General features: G+C 33.8%; 4 protein-coding genes across 6 annotated transcripts; 2 read left to right on the forward strand and 2 right to left on the reverse strand.

The window, feature by feature from the left end:
* Positions 1-488: 488 nt before the first annotated feature.
* Positions 489-2830, forward strand: LOC120275197 (anamorsin homolog). The gene is made up of 8 exons (XM_039281721.1): positions 489-620; positions 734-884; positions 1383-1549; positions 1643-1747; positions 1829-1988; positions 2078-2214; positions 2320-2394; positions 2499-2830. The coding sequence occupies exons 1-8, from the start codon at positions 618-620 to the stop codon at positions 2535-2537; spliced, it is 837 nt and encodes a 278-aa protein (XP_039137655.1). The 5' UTR covers positions 489-617; the 3' UTR covers positions 2538-2830.
* A 299-nt stretch (positions 2831-3129) lies between these two features.
* LOC120276231 (large ribosomal RNA subunit accumulation protein YCED homolog 2, chloroplastic) lies at positions 3130-5227 on the forward strand (the record flags this gene model as incomplete). Its single annotated transcript, XM_039282953.1, has 7 exons — positions 3130-3354; positions 3439-3636; positions 4395-4484; positions 4589-4675; positions 4760-4840; positions 4916-4961; positions 5046-5227. Coding segments are annotated over 7 exons (795 nt in total), but the record flags the coding sequence as incomplete, so codon positions are not given.
* LOC120275514 (probable metal-nicotianamine transporter YSL12) lies at positions 5217-9445 on the reverse strand. The gene is given in 7 exon segments (XM_039282124.1): positions 5217-5838; positions 5840-6487; positions 6582-6771; positions 6906-7040; positions 7161-7258; positions 7446-7609; positions 8997-9445. Coding segments are annotated over 7 exon segments (2100 nt in total). The 5' UTR covers positions 9412-9445; the 3' UTR covers positions 5217-5388.
* Positions 9446-12150: 2705 nt separating this feature from the next.
* On the reverse strand, positions 12151-18522 carry LOC120276447 (putative nuclear RNA export factor SDE5). 3 transcript variants are annotated; one of them, XM_039283194.1, is made up of 12 exons: positions 18384-18522; positions 16991-17611; positions 16134-16159; positions 15367-15444; positions 14430-14500; positions 14118-14350; positions 13533-13615; positions 13381-13437; positions 13159-13226; positions 12944-13041; positions 12784-12854; positions 12151-12619 (listed from the first exon to the last, which is right to left on the reverse strand). In XM_039283194.1, the coding sequence occupies exons 2-12, from the start codon at positions 17577-17579 to the stop codon at positions 12494-12496; spliced, it is 1500 nt and encodes a 499-aa protein (XP_039139128.1). In that variant the 5' UTR covers positions 17580-17611; positions 18384-18522; the 3' UTR covers positions 12151-12493. The 3 variants fall into 3 exon arrangements, with proteins under 3 accessions (XP_039139128.1, XP_039139126.1, XP_039139127.1); XM_039283192.1 differs by having other exon boundaries at positions 12944-13047; XM_039283193.1 differs by having other exon boundaries at positions 12944-13047; positions 18424-18488.
* Between the last annotated feature and the right edge of the window lie 3233 nt (positions 18523-21755).

Here is a 21755-nt window from a genome sequence, read left to right on the forward strand (position 1 = left end):
GTGAAAAACAAAGGACTGAACCGGTAAAAAAAAAGTTATAAATAAGGTATAATATCTGAATTGGTCCTTCTATTTTTCTCTTTTTTTTTTGGTCCCTCTACTAAAAAATACTGTCAAGTAGTCCCTTTACTCTTAAAAATGAATCTACTTAGTCCCTTCTACTCTGAAATAGGTCAATTATTGGTTGTTTTTTTAAAAATAGAGGGACTAGATGGAAAAAAAAATTAAAAATAGAAAGACTAAATTGGATCATTTTCAAAAGTAGAGAGATTAATGAGATATATTTCTGAGTAGAGAGTTCAAAAGAGAAAAGAGAAAAAAAAGTAGGAGAATTAATTCGGGTATTATACCTGTAAATAAAGCAAGGAAGCTTCCAGATCTTGGATAAAAGCGTTTTTCCACACTGTTCAAAGGGAGGCCATCACTGCGATCTTGACCGTTGGATCGTTTCCACGTCATCAAAGAAAAGGCGGTAGGTTTGGGTTTTATTATATATTGAAAACCACGAGCTCTGCCGGCTCACGTCGGTTGGTTGCCTCTCGCTTCCTCTTTCTCTTCGCGAGATCTATACGTCTCTCTTCCTTGAAACCCTAAATCTCTTCTTCATCTCGCTTGTAATGGTGAGTTCCCTTTCCAAATTTTGTTTTTGAGATCAAAGATGCTGGTTTTCTTTATTCGATTTTTTTTTTTTCTGAGAATTTTTGGCTGAAAATTTGGATCTTTATTATGGTAGGAGAGTCTCGGTGCGAAGAGGCGTGCGCTTGTGTTGGCAGATCTCGTGGTTGTTCCAATTGGCGCTGTTTTAGCCGGCGTTAATGGTTTTGGGGAGGGAGTGGTGAGGGATGATGATGATCTACTTGTTGTGACACAGGCCACTTCTTTGGGTAAATTTTTTTAAAATCACGCTTTAAATTTGTGTTCTTCGTCTTCTTCTTTAATTTTATCTAGAAATGAATCGTATCATGCATGCTGAGGTGATAAAGTATCCATCTTGAAGTACAGAAGGGGGAAAAATTTCCAAACAAACAAAGAGGAACATCGTTAGATTAATTAAATCTATTGCATGACTAAATCCATTGCGTACATTATATTTAAAGTTGTTTGCTTTGTGAACAACATAAGGAATGCATCATACTATGGTTGCTGAGAGTTAATAAAAATTACTCAGATTCCATTTTTAGACTATGAAGATTGCATTTTGTAGTTGTTGTTGTTGCTTTATGTTGGAGATGACATCGGGAAATAGGTGACTTGCTCTTAAGACTATTGTGAATTTTTTCCCCTTTCTTTATTATGTATTGAAGAGCCCTATTGTTAGGGTTCACTTTGAAGAACAAATTGATAACCATATGAGATTTATTGATATGGCTGTCGTGTCATAGGAGGAAACATGCCACTTGATTCTGCTTCAGCGGATGTTGTGATTTGTATTTGGAAGACACCGGAGATTATTGGGGAGAATTTGCTTGGAGAGATCCACAGAGTATTAAAACCTGGTGGGAAGCTTCTAATGCAAACTAGCTATTCTTCTAGCAATAACATGAACAAGGTGAAAGTTTATACCCTTGATAGTTGTTTGCCTATTCTTGTGCATGTGGGAATTATATTCTGATGGAGATGTATTAAAATGGTGTCCTTGCAGCCAAGCTTGCCATTAGAGGGTAAATTACTTGTAGCTGGGTTTGTTGATGTACAAACTTTTGAGACAAAAGCATTTCTCCCGCTTGAGGGCTACCAATCATTTACAGTAAGAGATAATATCCTCTGTCTGTATGCCCTTTCCTTTGCACATTACCTTACACAACTCTTTTTTTTTTTTTCCATGCAGCTTGAGTGTAAGAAAACTTCCTGGCTTGTAGGGTCGTCATTTTCAATAAAAAAAGTGACCAAGTCTATTCCTAAGATACATGATAGTGATGATATGGATCTGATTGATGAAGATAGCCTTTTGACCGAGGAAGACTTGAAGAAACCACAGTTACCAGCTGGTCTGATCTGAAACTTCAATGTTTATGATCTTCTATATAAGCAAGTTTTTTGTTATACCAATATAAATATTGGAGATATCTTAATGCAGTTGGAGATTGTGAGGTTGGAGCCACAAGAAAGGCTTGCAAGAACTGCACTTGTGGTCGAGCTGAAGCAGAGGAAAAGGTGCAGAAGCTGGGGCTGACTGCGGAGCAGCTGAATAACCCTCAGTCAGCATGCGGAAATGTAATTGATGTGGATTTATTTAATTTTAAGGTGGCAGGGTGGCATTTTTTTGAAAATATAACTCTTTTTTCTGCCATGTTTTTGGTGATGTGATGAACATTACAGTGCGGGCTTGGTGATGCCTTCCGTTGTGCTACATGCCCATACAAAGGTCTTGCTCCATTCAAACTCGGGGAGAAGGTAATCATCTCAAACCATCTTATGCTGTACTTATCAAAGATGCATCTTCTCAATGATCCATCAGAATTATATAACTAATTAGTGTGATGCATCACTCTTTGCAGGTCTCTCTATCAAGTAATTTCCTTGTCTCTGATTTTTGAGGATCATGAAGATTCAACGTCGAGAAATGTTGGCAGCTTATGCACAATGCTGAAATGATTTTGTTTCTGCCATCGTAGAATAGTAGAATAGTTTTCTGTTTGATGTAGAACCATCAAGATTGTCAATGTTCTTCATTTCGGTGGTAAAAAAATCAGAATTTTGAGCAGAAAGGATAATAATGTGTTTGTCTTAATCTTGGAATGAGTATTGAAAATCTTGTGCACTTTCTATTGCTTCATGTAATTTCCTGGTACAATGAATATAATCATCATTGGTGGTTGTCACAGTGAAATCGGTTGTCGTCTTTGTGTATGATTTAATTGATTTCTTTTTAGTTGTATATTACTCTTTGCACTCTATCATTTATTTGTTAGGAGAATTATTTACGTATGTTTGTAGTATGAACACAAGTAAATTTCAATATATCTTGTTTATATTGGACATTTAGTTTACAAGTTAAAATATCTACTTCCTAAAACAGCTGAGATTAGAGATAACCACTTTAACCACTCTTGGGAGAGCACAAGGACCACATGATGCTATCAAAGATAAGGTCTTATAATGGCACTAAAGCTACTTGGATGAAACTCAATCTCTTGTTCTAATTTTAAGCTAGATATACTAAAATGGCAAAGCTATGCCAGCATTCCATCCCCAGACTCATCTCTCCCATTTCCCTGTTCTCATACAAATCACAAGAACTATTACAACATACCAAGCATTGGATTCACTATCCATTCAATCTCTAAAACCAGAGCTTCTTCAACTTCAGAGTCTTGTTCTTCATGGGATAAAGATGAAATCACTCAATCTCAGGTCAAGTATTTCTTCCTTTTTATTTAGTTGTTTGGTTTTGTGATCTAGTGAGTGTGTTTTCTTATTGTTTTTCTTTTTATTTAGCATTTCAAGAAGAAGAAGAAGAGGAGGAAGATACAGAAAGCACCGCGTCGTTTGATCACAATCTCTACATCAGATGGGAAATGGCAAGGTGAGTGGAGTTGTGATTATTTGCTATCTTTGAGAGAGCTTCAACTTGGAGACTTGGTTGAAGATGGGGATAAGGATGCAAAGGTTCTTGTTAATCTCTCTGTTCAAAAGGTAACTTGCTTAATTAATTTCCATTCATGGTTGTGACTTTGTTTCACTGTCTTCTACTCATTTCATTGAATGTGCAAGAATAGTCTTGTTCATTAAGTCTTTGTTGGCATTGGTGTCAAAAATTTGTTTCATATTTCTGAAAAAACAAGAAGTTTTATCCTTAGTCAATGTTAAAGATTTATAATACAGGACATAAGGTTGATTTGTAATTTTTTATTTATATGCTAGTTTTCATGCATAGTTTTTTTTTATTTATATGCTTGTTTTCATACATAATTTTACTATAGTTTCTACTTAGACATAATGTTGTTTTTGTGTTCTTGGATTTTCGGAATCTCTCTTAGAATTCTCTAATATTTTTTTTTCCTTCAATATTATCAGTTTCAATAGCAACCGCTAACTCTAGTCATGAATGGAGGATAAAATATCATGATATATATTATATATGAGGCAGGATAAATTTATGAAGCAACTCGAATTGCTCAAAATATCATAAGTTGATCGTTTATATGAGAATATTAGTTTGGGTTAATTTCATTGCACTCACTTCTTTTCACAGTATTATTTAATATCATCATATCCTAATATAGATTGGTATCTTCTATTGTAATATACATTTATTCAATGTCTTTCTTTGTAATATTAACTTACCGTATTTTTGTCACTCATAATATATATTATGCGAGCTATTATTTATTCATTTTTAAATTTTTAATAGCTTGAAATAATGATTAAGTTCAATGTGATCACCCTTTCAGCATGCAGGCTTTGGTTTCTCTATAGACGGAAGAATCATTACATCCTTCAACGCGAAATGCAGCTGTTGTTTCGCGTCGTATTGCAAGCAGGTAATTAATCTCAAAACGATGATGCTCCTTCGTGTATTGAAAATTCTCTTGTTCAATTATATAAAATACTAAATAATGAATTAAATGTTTCTTTTTGTTGCTAGATCAACACTACATTTGATGTTTGGGTTCTTCCTTCCGGCAAGAATAATGATCTCGAGCTACCTGAAATTGGCTCAAGTGATCCTTCAGTGAGTAATGGATGAGAAATATAATTCCAAGTTAGATGAATTTCGATGTCGATGATGTTCTTCTTATAATGATATATGTATCAGGTAATCTATGTTAAAACAGGCATGGAAGCCGATCTGGATTCACTGATTAAAGATACGATAAGATTAACAGCCTCGGCAAAGGTAATGCACTTAGAATTTTTAAAGTATGTGATGATCAACAAATGTGGAAATGAGAATGAATGATTCATGGTGCAGGACACTTGTTCAGAGTCATGTGAGAATTCGACAACGATATGGCAAGGTATGAACATCTCTACATCCCTTAAAATTCTTCATTTTACATAATTAGTCATCGAGCTTCATGTTTCTGAATTTGTGATTGTAGATAATGATGGACATGTGAGCTTTGATGGAAGGTGGTCAAGACTACTTGATTTGAAGAATTCAATGTAATGCATATACTGAGACTAATGACAGAACAATATTCATCGGTTAATGTTCATAACAATACTATCTACTTATTTGTATTGAAGTTTACCAATTATGAAAGAATTACTTGGGGTAATCTATATGATATCATTGCTGTCAAGACTGAAAAAACTACAAACTGTTTTCAGATAGAATATACTGCAAAGCAATGCATATATTTTTTCAATACAAAGCATATACAATACAAGGAAAAACATATACACATCTGGAAAGCTCAGTCTTTGAATTCTGAGAAGGAATTAAGATAGCTTATTGATGAATTGATCCACCTGATCATTCATTTTCCTTGACAGAAATTTCATGCAGATTGGTGGATTCACTCCAGCTAAAGCAAGTATTGATTGAGGTAGAACCCACATTCCGTCGCCGCATATTAAACCAGAGGCGACAGCAGGGCCAAAAGCTTTGGCCTTGGCCCGGTCGATCAAACTCCAAATAAACAAGATCAAACTCCCCACGCACATATCAATTGCAAAGTATGCACCGAGGAAGAAAGGTATCGCCATTGCCATTGGCAGTGGTACAAAACCAGCCACCTTCTTTGGGAGGATATCTCGAACAAAGTTGATCAGAATAGCAGCAGCAAAGAAGATGTAGCAAAGAGTGAGGCAATTCTTCGGCAGTGAACTGAATCCATCAACACCAAGTATTGCCATGTTACGGAAAACAATTCCATATGGTGAAGGGTATTTGAGTCCCTGGTATGCCGAGGTCATCAAAAGCTTTGTAGAAAAGCCAAAAGACACATGGAGAGATGACACATCCCATAGCTGTGCCAATAATTTGACTCACAAACATTGATCTTGGAGATGATAAGGTGAGGTAGCCTGTCTTAAAATCCTGCATGATGTCTGAAGCAGTGGATACAATGTTCATCATAACACCACAAGCTGCAAGGCCTGCAAGAACACCACCATGAGAAGCACCAGCCCAAGCTCCAATGGTGAATATGGCTAGCTTTCCATATGCAGAAGCTAGAGACCAGTCTGTGAGGCCTGTTCCATAGGCATTGCAAAATGCTAGCACTGGTGCAACAATGTAGATAACCAAAATATAGTACCATTTGAGTGGATTAAAGATGTGCGGAAGGGTGGCAGTGGAGATTGCAGCAATAACAATGTATCCTCCAACAGCAACTTTCTTTGGGATTTGGCCCTTGAGAAACATTTCAGTCCTGCGTTGGTTGTCAAAGGACATTGGGCTGTTGTTGCTCGAGAGTGGAAGTGCAGCTGTGGAGCCTGTTTGAAGTTGAGAAACGATCGCACAGACAGTTCGGCCCAGGACTTTGAAGAAGTTGTAGAGACCATCACCGAGAATCAAGGCAATAGCAATGAAAACCTGTATCATTGTATTTAATGTAAGATGTGTATATATTCGAGCGTTCAAAACAGAATTCAGTGCAAAACTTGTATGCAGATGGATGAGAAGTTACCCTGTAACCTTGTAAGCCATGGAGATTGGTATCAGAGAGATCAGCAGCGTACCAGCTTCCCTTCTTGTTACCTATCAGGGGCCACATTATTCCCCATGATAATATTGCTCCAAGAAGGACAGATACATTGACAATGTATGGGCAAATCATTCCAACTCCAACATAAGTAGCAGAAAAATCAAAGTAAAACCTGCCAAAGAAAAAGAGAGAGACAATGTCTATTTAATCTTTCGAAAAACATGAAGATATCATAGTATGGGTTACAAACTATTGAACCATTGCCGAAGAGACAAGTACATTCTTCGTGAAGCTAATGAACTTCACCTGTTTTTGAAAGCCTGAAGGCCCAAGGAAGGGAAAAATATAAATCCACAGTTATCGCCAGCAGTGTAGAACCATTGGAAAAATCCCCACACGAAACTACCAACAAAACATTTACCCAATGCTCTTACTTGTTTCCTGAAAATTTTGAGAAGGCAGGTGGACATAATTCAGCAGTTGCTTAATCAGTGGCAAATGGAAAAGAGTGAAGAGAGTTAGATAAAGGGTTTGGATACTCTGAATTGTTTGTTAGCTTACTTTGCCAGTTTGGCTCCTTCAGGTGTGTGAAAACTGTTGATTAGAAGTGCAGTAGCTGTGCCACTAGGATACACCAACTTGTAGTCTATGATCATGATCTGGAATGTGTTTCCAATTAGTTTGTGAAAAAAAAATGTCTGCGGCTAGTGTAACCAAGTATACCATACACAGGTTTTGTCTCAATAATTGGTTAGTAATGGGGAACAGAGAGAACTATAAATTCCAAAACTTTTTTTTTTATCAATAAAAAGAACTTTTTGATGAACATGTTCAATTCTGAGGTACCTTTCTGAGAGGGACAACGGAGAAGAGCCCAATGAAACTGACAAGAAAGAGAAACCCAATCATCCATCCTAACTGTGGGTTCTTCACATTTTGTGGATCGTTCAGTTCTGTTGTTTGATTGGCAACTCTCTCACTCATGCCGAATATGTAGCTGCCAAAGCCACCTATAACAGTTCCAGATAGAATATATATTAGAAGAGATGATACAGTGCTTTAATACCATGATTACAATTATAAAAAATGATCTAGTCTTCGAGAAAGTGTCATTCTCTCTGAAGGTAAAAATAATTCCAGTGCCAAGCAATACAAGTTGGAAGTTAAACTATGGCACAGTCAATATTCCACACAAGTTGTCCATTTATGGCCGTCAGTAGTCTAGAAGGAAGGAATAGCCCCAATTCCATTCTGGTTGATACATAACAAGTCAATGGGTCAATGAATGGATGAGCTAGCAGGCATCATGATAGATAATGTATGGTCAAATTTAAAACAACAAAGCCCAGCTCCATAAGGCAGAAAAAAAAAGGTTGTCAAATTTGAAAGGTCAAAGAATTGAATTGTCAAATAAAACTAACAGATCGGAATGCTCTGAACTTTGGAGGACAAGGACCATTCTAATAATGGTTGTCTTATAGGAAACAGTTATCCATCAGCAATTTAATTTAAAAAAAAAAAGATTTTTGGTCTCACTTTAGTGAACAATACTATGAAAAGTTGAGATTTGAAAATTTTGAAATGGGTGTTCATTTCGGGGACTGAGCGAAAATGAAAAAGTGGGGGAAGTACCACTTTTCTGAAGTGGAGGGAAGTGATATCACTTCCAGAAGTTCTGGTATTTATTTGTTAGGAAGTGAAAATAAAATAGAAAAATTTAGGTGTTCGGTAAAGTTTTATGAGTTCAAAAAGAATTTTTGAAGGGAAAGGAAGTGAGTTTTTATAGATTGGCTCACTTCCCCCATTCAATAAAAAAAATATGGATTTAGTTCAAAATCCACTTCAGTTAGAAAGTGGAAGAAGTGTCATTTCACTTATAAATATGGATTTAATTTTTTTGATAAATCACTCAACTTTGTTGAAACATCATCGGCTCAGTCCGTTACGCAGATTTTTGGTTTTCGTTTAGAAGCTCGTAAATGTCACTACAAATCATTGAGTCTATGCATGACACGAAAGCACTTACGGGCTCGATACGCATGCATCAGTTCTCCACGGCTGAATGACAACGTTCAAATCGCAATCGCGTCGATTGCTGTATGATTAAATCTCAGTATGATGTTTTTAATGAAAATGACTTTAAACAAAAACCCAAAATTGGCTAAGAACCGATATTTCGATAAAAGCTGAAATGATTTATCAATTAACCTAAAAATTTAATAAGTGAAACATCACCACAATATACATACATATATATATATATATATATATATATATATATATATATATATATATGACTAATTGAAAAATTAGCAATTTAGCATCACTAAAAATAAAAATAAATAAATAAATAAAAGGGGAAATCCATGGCAATCGGAAGGGAAGAGGAGAGAGTACCGCTGAAGGCGATGCCGGAGGCGGCGACGACGCAGGTCTGGACGACGGTGTTCTCCTGGCGAGTGAAGGGCTGCTTCAGCATCCCCGATTTGTGAAGAATCTTTGTCCAGGTCTTGAGGAAGAAGAAGCCGAGGAGGCCGGCGGAGACGTTGAGGGAGGGGATAATTCCGGTGGTGAGATTGAGCTTCATCACGATCACACTGAACATCACGGAGAGGAAGAAGCTCACCACCATCGCTCGCACAGTCAACTGCTCCTTCCACGACGGCAATCGCTGGCTATCGAACGCCCTCTCCACCGACAACTCATCGTCGATTGCCTTCAGGTCCTTCTTCTTCATCGCCAGATCCGTCATCGTCTCCGGCTGATCGCCGGCGGGATCGGCGACGGAGATAGCGTTGGATTCGGTTCCCATTTGAGTGTGAGTGATGTGCTGTGGAGTATCTTTTGGGGATGAATTTATAGAAAACGAGGTTGCCGTTGCCGTTGCGTTGTCGGATGGAACGTGTGACAGCCGTTGGATCTGGAAAATACCAGCTAATCTTGTCCGTTCATTTGTACTATTCTTTATAGTCCATAAAAAATAAATAAATAAATAAATTTGGAGTGTTTTTTTTTTTTAATTTTCTTTGATATTTTATTACGGCAAAGTGTGAACTAATAATTTCATAACATAGGAAAATTGGACATTTGTTATGAATATTATAAATGGATGCCTATTATAGCAATAACATTACATAAACCAATGTTACTGTAACAATTTTTTAGATGTTACTGTAATAACATTCACACTGTAGCAGCCGCTAATACTGTTACTATTTCACATACCAGTGTATTTTGAACCGTTGGATTGAATCAATCATGGTCATAATTTTAAGATATTAATAACTATTTGATCTATTAGCATTTGTTCTCTATATAAAGTGTTTATGTCTTACTATAAAGTAGATTCAAATTTTAATTAACATAAAAGAGAATATAACTATCATTGAACTTACTATCACACTCTGTGTACCGCATCAATTATTCATATTTATAAAAAATAAAAATAAAAATAAAAATCCAAGATTTTAGACAAAATATCAAGGTTGTTAGACCTGGACCGGCCCGGCCGGTTCAACCGGAAAAACCGGGAACCGGCCATGTGGCCGGCCCGGGTATATCACATTGACCCGGGTATTAAAAAACTCGGTATTAACCCGGTGACCCGGGCGGTTCAACCGGGAACCGGTTGACCCGGCCGGGTCAATCGGGTCACAATGTTTATTTTTTTTTTTACATTATTTAATAATTTATTATTATTTTCTCATTAAAAATCACAAAATCGTGTATATTTATTAATATTAATTTATAATTTATAATCAATAAATAGAATTACAATATATATATATATATTATAAACATACCAACAAAAATTAACATTTAAAAATAAAATATATTAATGTGTTATGTAAATACTTTCTAAAAATTTAATTTATTAAGAAAATAAAACAATAAATGAGTGTAATTTTATTATAAAAATATAAAATTAAAGTATTCTAATTAAATAAAAAATATAAGAAAATTTAAAACAAAATAAAAACTCAATTGAGATATAAGAATTAGTGAATTAAATTTTTTATTTATTTTAACAAAATCAACCAATAAACAAATAAATAAATAAATAAATAACATTGAGAGAAGTTCGATAATTATATATTAATATATTAAATTTGTAAATATTTAAAAAATGTAAAAATAAATGACATAATTAGAAAACTCTACTGTATATAAAGTCATTTATCAATTTAAATATTAAATTTGAGTATGTTTTTATAACATAATTATGGGTTTAATATTATATTTGCTTATTATTAATTATTATTATATTTTTTATATTTAATTATTGACCCCGGTTTAACCCCGGTTCGACCCGATCGAACCCATTGACCCCTGACCCCTGGACTTAGCCGGGTCATTGCCCGGACCGGGTCTGACAAGCCTGCAAAATATAAGCTAGCTTTAAAGCACTATGCTTTTATAATCAATGGGGCGCACCACCGTCAGGAATAGTGTGAAGGAATCTCTCTGAAAAGAATATTCTGCCAGTCAAGATCCCTTTAGATTCTGTAATTGAAAACTTTAATTTAATAACTTAAACAGAGAATTAACGGGAACACTAGACTGCATAATTTTAAGAATAAATAAAAAAATAAAAAGCTAAGTAAATAAATATCTACATAATGAATTGGATTAGTCGACAAACGACAAAGTAAAAAACAAACAAATAAAGAGATAAATCAAATAGCTGTAAGTGATGTAATTCCATACCCATTTATCTTTTCTTTGTCTTTATAGATTATATATATATATATATAAATAAAAAATTAGTGCAAGACAACATGGACTTGAGAATGACTATGGCGTGTTGCAGGGGGTGCCAATGTGAATGCCTAAGTTTATTTCTTTGGTATGAATCCATTGCTTTCATTATCTTATGCTTGAATGACAATGATAACCCACCCATTACAGCAATTTGCTTTCATGGAAATATTAATTTCCATGAAGACTTAGAAAAATAAGCACCTTGTATTGGATGAGTCAATGGTGTGTTGGTTTCAATCATTGTCTAAAAAGTACTAAGATTTGGTTTTTGCAATAGGAGTTATTATCTATCACAGCATATTTTTTTAGTTAATGTAGATAGATTACTTGTATTATTAATTTCATATAAAACATAAATTAATTTAGGCTTGACTTGTGTTGTGAAGTCATCCTACAAAGCCCCGAGTCAACCCAAGAACCTATTAAGCTAAATTTATCTTATTTACAATTAATATTGTAAATAGGAAAAATCCATTCAGTGGTTCATGCACATTTTAATAAATAAATAAATAAAAATAAAAATGGTAAAATTTTAATTTGAAAAATAATAAATAAATAACGCAAGCGTCAACAATCTCTTGCTATATTGACACCGGGTTAACTGTATATAGTGCTCGTGTCATACTGAGAAAACGGGTTTGAACCTCCCTTTACGTGGAGTTTGTTATATTGACACCGGATTAATTGTATATAGTGCTCATGTCATACTGAGAAAACGGGTTTGAACCTCCCTTCACATGGAGTGAAAACATAGATGTATTAAGGAATTAACTTTGTGACTGTACATATCTTTGAAGTAAATTATCCACTTTATCAAAATAAAATAAAAATAACACAAGCACATAAGCTCACTAACATAATTAAATCTTTATCAATTAAATGATAGCAATGGTTATTCATGAGACATCCCTCATCAACATGATTGGAGTTCAAATATCTGCTGAAAAATACTTCAGCTCTTTGTTGTATAAACTCATCTGGAAAATTTTCAATTGCATAACTAGTTCCTTTGATCTTTCTATTCTTTTGATGTTCGCCAAAAAAATTGAACTGGGAATGAAGTATTATATCAGGAAGCAATTCAACATATGCTTCCACAAAACATCAAAATTTTAATGTCCAAAAAAATGCCATCAGTTTGAGTCATTTTTCTGGCTCAGTTTATCCAGGTTGATCTCATCAAGCTTAATCAAAATTGTGCCAGGGTTCCCATCTTCTTCAGTCCAATTGATCAAATCTTTCTCCAAGAACCTGGTTACCTGTTTATAATCCAACATAATAAGCAGACATACGAAGATAAAATCCCGATTGAAATGTTTAAAGAATACTAGAAATGAGTTTGTAATTTGAGCAATAAGTCAGGCATCCAATTTGGTGCATAGCTTTCATATATGGTTTAACTTTTATTAAACAGAAGTCTTACTGATCTTCTCCTTCTCCCATTTTTGGCATCCATTGCATCTGTCTCTAAGACGACTTTCAAGTACCTAAATGCTGAAGGTTAAAGCAAATGATCAACTATTATTGTAGATTTATAGTTAAAAACAGAGAGATGAACAGAATTCAAGAGAAGAAGCTCTTACATGGCATGCTAGCTAGAGAACGAATATGGACCTTCAACAATTTCACCGCTTCCTTGGGGTTGTGTTCATGTAAATCAAGTGGAAAATCACATTGCTCACTGCTCCTGATAATGAGTTAACCAAGGTCATGACTAATGACAAAATTTATCACAGTAAAGGAGGAGGAGAGATTAGGGAGATAGAGAGAAAAATCCATATTTGAGAACAAGTACAACTTCATATTAAGAATCTCCTGTTGAGACTTCTCATCTGCTTCCCGGGCCAATTGGTTATAGTACTTCCCCTGCATAAGTGGCATTAAGAACATTTATAACACAAATCACTCTTTTTCGATTGTCATAATTTTAGAAATGATAGAAAATAATTGGGTATGTAGTCAACAACAAATGCTTATTTAAGCTTGGTTGCCAAATGTTGAACTGAAGTTAAAAAGGTACTTGCTCAAGAAGGTAGTTGGCTTTTGCACGATCTCCATCATTAAAAGCATCCACGGCCTGCAAAATAAATTGGTCATATTGATAAGCATGCTTATTCAAGCAAAGTAAGTGATATGCTTTTAAAGCATGAAGTCAAGCTTCCTCAAACTTACAGCAACATAATATTCTTTCATTGTACTCCAGTGTTGCTTTGCAGCTTTCCTCAGAAGACTGTATTGATCATTTTCATCCAATGCTGGACAAATTTTGGTAGAAAAACTCATATCAGACAAAATCATATCTGCTAGGATGCGAATATATATGCTTGCAAACAATTCCAATGGCACACGTAGAAGATGTTTTATGGTATTAAAGCTCACACAGCACACTTTTTGGTATTACACTACTTTCACTTGGACAAATTTTCTGAAAGAATATTGCTTCTTTGTAAATACCATACATTGTAAACAATTAAACAAGTATAACAATAGCATACTGGAAAGTTTCCTTGGTTTGGAATCATAAAATATACATGCACAAAATATATATATATATATATCAATGCTTTTAATTTAGCCCACCATCAATAAAAGAAATATTGATGATTTCAGTCCTAAAAAAAAGGCATCATAAGCCCATGGTAGATAGATCAAAAATCATTATATCACAGAAATATTAAATAAAACCAATAAGCAAGGTCTAGAAAACACGCAGATAATAAAAATTAAAAAGAAAAGCAATGTATTGAATGACCATACTATTTTCGAAGTCAGGCCTAATATGTCGAATGCTAATTAGAGGTGGTTGCGGCACGGCTTCTAGAGGTTTGGAAACAATCTGCTGCCCAGCAACTCTAGTTCTGTTCAGACCCCATTCTAGACGTTTTCTTGGTTCCTGATCTGATCTTGGTGGGGCATGAAATAATGATTCAAGAATTTCCCTTGAAAGACTAGATTTCTCCTCGTCTAAATTAGATTGTTCCGTTGAATTTCTACAATAAAGCAGTTGTGTTTATCAGTACAATGATAAAAATAACAACACCAAAAGCTGTGAGATCATTTTTTGCATGCCTTCCACTAGATGATGATAGATGACTTTGACTAGAACCACAAGCTTTTATCTCCAAGTTTTCACCTGTAACCTATAGAATGAACATCTTATGTAAATGCAGGGTAAAACGAATTTTTAAAAGAAAATATCATAGAAATGAAATCATATATCGTGTTTTATCATAGAAATGTGGTTCTAGAAGGCCAAAAATGAATGGCTAAAATTGATTAAAAAAACAATAATATAAAAAATAAGAATCTATTGTGATATAGATAACCAGGGCAAAAAAAATTTTATTGTGTGAGAGAGAGAGGGGAAAACTTAGGAATTGGATAGCAAAAAAAAGTAAGAAAAAAATCACTTTATGCCATAGCTCTAGTAAAAACTGGAATCAACTTATTCAAAAATAACTTGTAAAATTTTGGGCCTCATTTCCTGCTATGGCTTCAAACCCAGTAGAATAACTTATAATAACATCCAAGGGAATGAAGGTTGGGAAAATAACCCAAAATTTATACCCATCTGACTTTAATCCCAGAGGCAAACACATATCGTGATAAATTCAAAAGATGCAATCAAACATGCCAAACTGAAAAATCGAATATTAGATGATGAACTCAGTGTCATTTTTACTTCAATTATCTTTAATTATAAAATGAACAAACAGTCCATTCCTTTTAATGCAAATTAATCAATACTCATAACCCATATGAAAGACTGGAAAAATAAATGACTTCACCATATGTTCAAAACCTCCAAGAATCTAAAAAAAAAATATGTCAATATATGAACCAAGAATTAGAACATAAAATCCAGATACACATGGGGATACAAGGCTTAAAATAATCCATCTATTTAAAAAAAATTAATCAATAATCATCACCTTATTTTAGCTTAAAAATGAGCAGCTTTCACTTGTAGAAAAACATATTATGGTTATATTCTTCTAATACTTACATTTTGTGCAGTGTCACAATTCAGATGCCTCTGCTTGTCCATGCTTTTGTTTGACAATGCCAATAACTCCTCCATGCTCTACATATATAAAACAATCAAGAAATGTTATGGATTAATATCTACCAGCGATTATACATTTGAAGAATTTATCCAACAGTATGGACAAAAGATCTGACAACAAATTAAGATAGACAAATAAAAGTTCTGCACGTAAGTCTACTGGATTAAGCTTAATCATTAAACTAAAGATGCCACTTACAACGCAATCAAATTCCAAGTTTCACACAAGAATAGTACCCAATTTCATAGAATGGTATTCACTATATATCCTACAGACAAATGCCAATTCTAAACAAAATTATCAAATTTTTGCTGGTGTAGTTTATCTAAATTTCTTAAATTTAACCATATGTTATGTAAATCAAAGTAAAATAATTTTTCTTTAAGTTATGATATTACTGCTAAAAAGATCATAAAAATAAAAACCAATTTATAAAGATAAAACAGATTAAAATTTTATGGAGTTTAAAAGACAAAAGATAAGGTAACTAAAAATAGAAAACTGAGATAAAAAAGACAAAATAAAAATCACATGAGAGAATGTATGATCCAAAATTGTTGCCAAGGTGTCATAATGTATCTAAGGATACTATCTCATACCGCCATATCAAAGCAACTCTAATTTAAAACAAAATAAACTTATACAACCTTGATATGCCGCATAATAATTAAATTGTCAGCCAATATAAAAATTGAGAATGCCTTACATCTTTTACATTGTATCCGCACTGCCCTGCAAATAATTTTACAAGCCAATTAACATTCAATTAGAATCTTAGGCCGAATAAGTAGAGAGAATGATAGACAATGAAAAGTTCATATTCAAGGGCGCTACAAGTTGAATTCCTTTCTATGTGGACAAGCTTACATCAAGCATACTAAGTATACTCTTCTTTTGAAAGCAGCATATTGTGGAATATTTTATAGAACAGAAAGAAGATGAAAAATCCGAACCATGGTATTTTAGCCCTTGATGACCAAGGCATTAACCAACTTGATAAATGAAATGAGGGCCCAAGGGAAATCAAGTTGGTTTGTTTAGTTCAATCAATTTGATCAAAATAAAACAATAATTATATAAATTTAAATTATTATTATTTAAACAGCATTAATAAACCCAAAAAAAGGAAATTTGTATCATCTAAACAACATTAGTAAACTATAAAATGGAAATCAAATATATACAACAATTCATAAATACGAGTATAATACAAAGTAATAGTTGCTGACTCCCATTAATATAACAACTTTACAGAGTTTGAATTTAAAATAAAACTCATGGAACTGTAATCAATAGAAGAAACAAGTTAATGAAAAAGCCTAGTTATGAATTTTTTTTAAGCCTTGGTAGTGCAAAAGTCCTGCTGCATGAATTATGGGAAAACAAAAAAAAACATTTAAGGCGTCCATCATTGAAAAAGGATAAAACAACAACTAGAAAGATAATTAGCATTCATGAAATGAAAATATAGGCAATCACAAGAAGAATAAGACCATAATATTATAATATTTTAAGGAAAAAGAAGTTTGAACAGACAGAGACATGCATATAGGAGTTGATTACCAAGAACTTCCCGGATGACATCCTTTCTTAGCTGAAAACCATCTCCAAGCATTGAGAAAAGAAACTCCTCAACATCCTTATCATGAATGGATGCTTTCAAATCTGCGATACGTGATGTGATGAGATCAATTTCATGATCTTCTTCAATTGATCCCTTCATTTCCACAATCAATGGTTTGCTAGTTCTTGATGTCTCATTCAGGGATGGAGTTGTCTTACAATATGTGCGCCCCATGACAGAAGAAACGGTACCTAAAGAAGCACAAGCCTTACTGGATTTTCCTTTAGAATTCTTATCTGGAAGAGTGGTCTCAACAACAGTATGTCCATGCAATGATTGTGTGGGTTCAGGATGATCTAAACCCTTGTTGCTGCCCTGAACATCACCATTAGATTTACTTGTTTGAAGCTGGCAGAGGATTTCACCAGTTCGATTCACATCACGCTCCCCTTTGCAATAAGCATCAGCTATCTCGTCAAGTGAACAAACCGAACCAAATGCACTGAGCAATGAAATCAAGGCCCTCGTCTCATCATCATTTTCAAAGCCAGATGAAGAAAATTGGTCCATATTTGGAGTGTTTTCCATTTTCTATATATGAATTTCAAAAACCAATGAAGCTGAACAAAAAGAGAAGGGTCACAATAAGTAGCTATTTTGGTAGAGAGAAAAAAAAATGCAGAGTAGAATAACAAACAAACGCATAAACTCAGAACATTAAATAGTTTATTCAAATTAAAACTGAATAACAAGGACCTCCTAGATTTAGTAGAATACTACTCTGGCATTCAACTACCAAAGAAACATCAGAGTAATCCAGCATTGCATGTTTGAAGCAAGCATTATCAGATATGAAAAAAACCAGAGAAAGAAACATAAGCTACACCACACAACACAAGAACTATGATCATCAAAGGCATATAACCTCACAAACCAAGTTCACAATTGATAGAAAAACAAAAAATTCTTCCTTCTTTGATATCAAAACTTGTATAAATTTATAGAAGAACTCTGACCATTTGTTATGCACACTAAACAAACAACAAGAAATCCCAAGCTGAATTTTTTAAACTAAATTCACATACAAAAACCAATAACATAGCAACAAAATCAACACTGAAACCAGCATTCTCAATCACATTGAAAAATTAAAGACAGGAATATAAAACACAACACAACAACCAATGCTCCACCAATTACCTTGCATAAATCCAGACAGAAAAAAACAGTAAAAGCAAGTCCAAACCCATAACCAAACCATAGAAAAAGAGAAATGCAAATCTAGAGACAAAACCAATAAAACAACCAGAGAAATCAGTGAAAAAACCAAATCAAACAAAGAGATGATCATCATAGATAGAGGAATTCAAAAGATAAGCATCAAAACATCACCAGCGACGGGAAAACTCGAATGAAGGATATCAATGGCAACCTCGATTTCCAGAGCTAGGGCTTCATCGAAGCAAAGAATCACTATCGCTATCTCTTTTTCTCATGAGAAGTGAAAGAGTGAGACGATCCAAGCATTTATAGAGCGTGAATTGAAATAACAAGGAATAAACCAAGAAATTACAAGAAAATGCTTTCTTTTTTTTTGGAGGTATCTCCCTACAATTTCTGGTCAGGGTATTTTGGTCTTTTTATGCCATGCTACTGGATGTTTGAGAAAGTGTATGTGGGTTTCTTGGAAAAGCAAGGGAGAACATTATTTGGAATTCCTAATTTACCCTCGTGCTTGGAGCCTAAAAAAATTGAGGAATGGAGTTTTTTTTAAAATAAAAAATAAAAAATGTATATTAGTTTGTACACCAATTGAGGTGCGTGCATTTTAATTTGGTTCATGTATAATTTAATTTCAAAAATAAATGTTAATAAATTTGATTTATTATGTGTATATCGGAATAGGAAATATTTAATTTATCTAGCGAAGCACTCGAACCTCTTTTTTTGTGTGGGTTATGCCGGAATAGGGAATATTTAATTCATACACACTATATATTCTCTGTTCATTTTTAATTATCAATTTTATTTAATTCATACTGATTATAAAAAATTGATTAAAATTAGTTGATAATTTAAAATTTATAAAAATTATATTACCTTTTCAATATTATTTTTATTTAAAATATATTTTGAAAAATATATATATTTGAATATAATTTAGGGAAAATTACTATTTACCTCTCATGATATTCAAAAATCGCTAAAACCCCCCTCCAACTTTTGCACACCCCGAATAGCCAATATGTTATAGTTTAAATTCCCTTTTACCCCCTATCGGTCAGTTAAAGTTGGTACATGTTATGAAATTTTATTTTTGCCCTTGCAAATGGTGGGAAAAATACCGCTCAATCACATCATATCCTACCTTTATGTATACAATTGTGCATTTTTTTTTTTGGCATTCCTGCTTGCTTTGTGTCAAACAAAATTTAGAAGGCTCATTACATCTTTTTTTTCTTGTTCTTCTTCTTGTTTTTCTTCTTCACCTCATTTGGTTTGTTCGATTTGAGTTCTGCCGGTTTCTCGATAATGTGAGAATTTCTTCGTTGCTCTCAGTTTGATCATTTTACGGGAAGAGGTAACAACTTATAGAAATGCAGGGCTGTTATGAAGAGTTTTTGTGCTATTGCTAGATACAACGGGGAGGGATAAGTGCTAATTAATGTTCACGGCGCTAACATCTTGGGAATCAGTGTTAGTGAGATATGTGAGCAATGGTGTCTCGATATTTTCCGTGTCAGGGTGAAGTTTATCACACCCGATGGACATAAACGGTTTGCCCAGTAGAAAACGAGGTTGACTTCCAGTGCATGTGTCACATGTAGTCCATCTTCAAATGCGCTGTAGTCGATCTTATTGTTAAGACAGATGATGTGCCATTGTTGTATCCTACTGAAAACGATTTCTTCTCATTGTAAAGTTCTTCTCTTTTATGTTTATGTAGTCGTAGAAGTTAATTATTGTTTAATTATCCCATTTACCTTTTAAATATATTACGTTACCATTTACATGTTGCTTTCTCCGCTTAAATTATTTTGTTTCTGTTTAAATATTTGCTTTACCGTTTAAATTATTTACTTACCGTTTAAATATTTTTGTTACCGTTTAAAACATGTTTAGTTACCATTTAAACATTTTATATTTCCGTTTAAAACATTGACATTTTTCGTTTAAACTGAAGTGTTGGCAGGAATTCGGATTCTGCGAGCACTCCCTTTCCACCTCATAGCGACCCTGATGGTCTGGCATGCCTTCCTTCCTCGTTAGATCAATGTGAAGTGTTATTGTTGGATATCAGACAACGTTTTTAAGGCGTTTTCAACCGTAGATCTTGCAATGAAACTGTCGCCGACTAGGCATTGTAAATAAACAATTATTTAAAAAGAAAATAACTTATTTAAGTGTCAACTTTTGATATTTAAACAGAGATATTGTCGTTTAAATGTTTAATTAAACATTTTGAGAATAAAAAACGGTAGTGTAAATAAATAAAAAGTTATACAGAAACTGTAATAATTTACACAGTGACAACGATATTTAAACAATAACAAAGATATTTAAATAAAGACAATGATTTTTTAAACATGGAGACACTTTTATTTAAACGTTAACTTCGAAAAATAAACATAAAACTAAGAATTTAAACAGAGACAAAGATATTTAAACAAAAAGGTTTAATTGTTGTAGAGGTCCCTATAATTGTGTACTTTCTGCCTTTTTAGTTCTTCTAATATTTTTAGGTACAATTAAGTCCTCATATTTGGTTGAGTTGGGTCGTTCTAGTCCACGGTAATATTTTTAGGTACAATTAAGTCCTTACAATTTACACTTGCCAATCTACACTGCGGATTAGAATGACCTAATTCGATTAAATATGATGACTTAATTGTACCTAAAAATATTGTAAGGACTTAAAGGGCAGAAAGTACACAATTACAAGGACATGTATAACAATTAAACCAAACAAAAACTATGATATGTAAATGATATACAATGTTATTTACACGGTAACTCTATTGTACAATATTATATATCAATCTTTTTTCTCCCTCATCGACGAATCCCCATTTTCAGTGATGTCGGCTGCGCTCTTTTCATTAAGTATGCGGGTAACATACTTTAAGCGCAAGTAAGGGACGTCCACTTGCGGTAGCCGTAGCTTTTCACCGTCGAGCAGCTTTCGATAAACCGCATGACGTAGACGGCGCAGTCGACACTTCCTCGTTTTTGCCTTAGGGTGTCAGTGTAGTGAACAAGGGGGTAGGCTAGAGTCTCTGATTCGCCGAGGTCCATACCGACACAATAGTCGAATAGTCTCCGCTGTCGAGATTTAAAATTTGATGTTAGAATCCCGACTAAAAGAGCACTATTTATAAAACTCTAGTTATCAAAGCACTTACCATCTCTCCGGCGTCTCTGTAGCATCGCCCATTATATAGGTTGACCGCCATAATCGCAAGCCTGTGGCAATAACCATATATTAAACAACATTCAGACAAATTTAAGCGGAAAGTAAACTTTTTTAAACGGTAAACTAAATTTTAAAACGGAGACATAATTATTTTAAAAGAAAACTCACATTTTAAACAGAAACAACAATTGTTAAACAGATACATCAAATGTTTAAATACAATTCCATTAATTAAACGAAAACCTTATTTTAAAACTGCAACCATATCAACGTAAAGGGAAAATTTACATTGTAAACATTACACAGCATGACAATCAAAAAATCTCTTTCGATCATGTACACAGACGAAA

The sequence above is a fragment of the Dioscorea cayenensis genome, chromosome 14 (assembly GCF_009730915.1).
Source record: "Dioscorea cayenensis subsp. rotundata cultivar TDr96_F1 chromosome 14, TDr96_F1_v2_PseudoChromosome.rev07_lg8_w22 25.fasta, whole genome shotgun sequence".
Taxonomy (NCBI): Eukaryota; Viridiplantae; Streptophyta; class Magnoliopsida; order Dioscoreales; family Dioscoreaceae; genus Dioscorea; species Dioscorea cayenensis.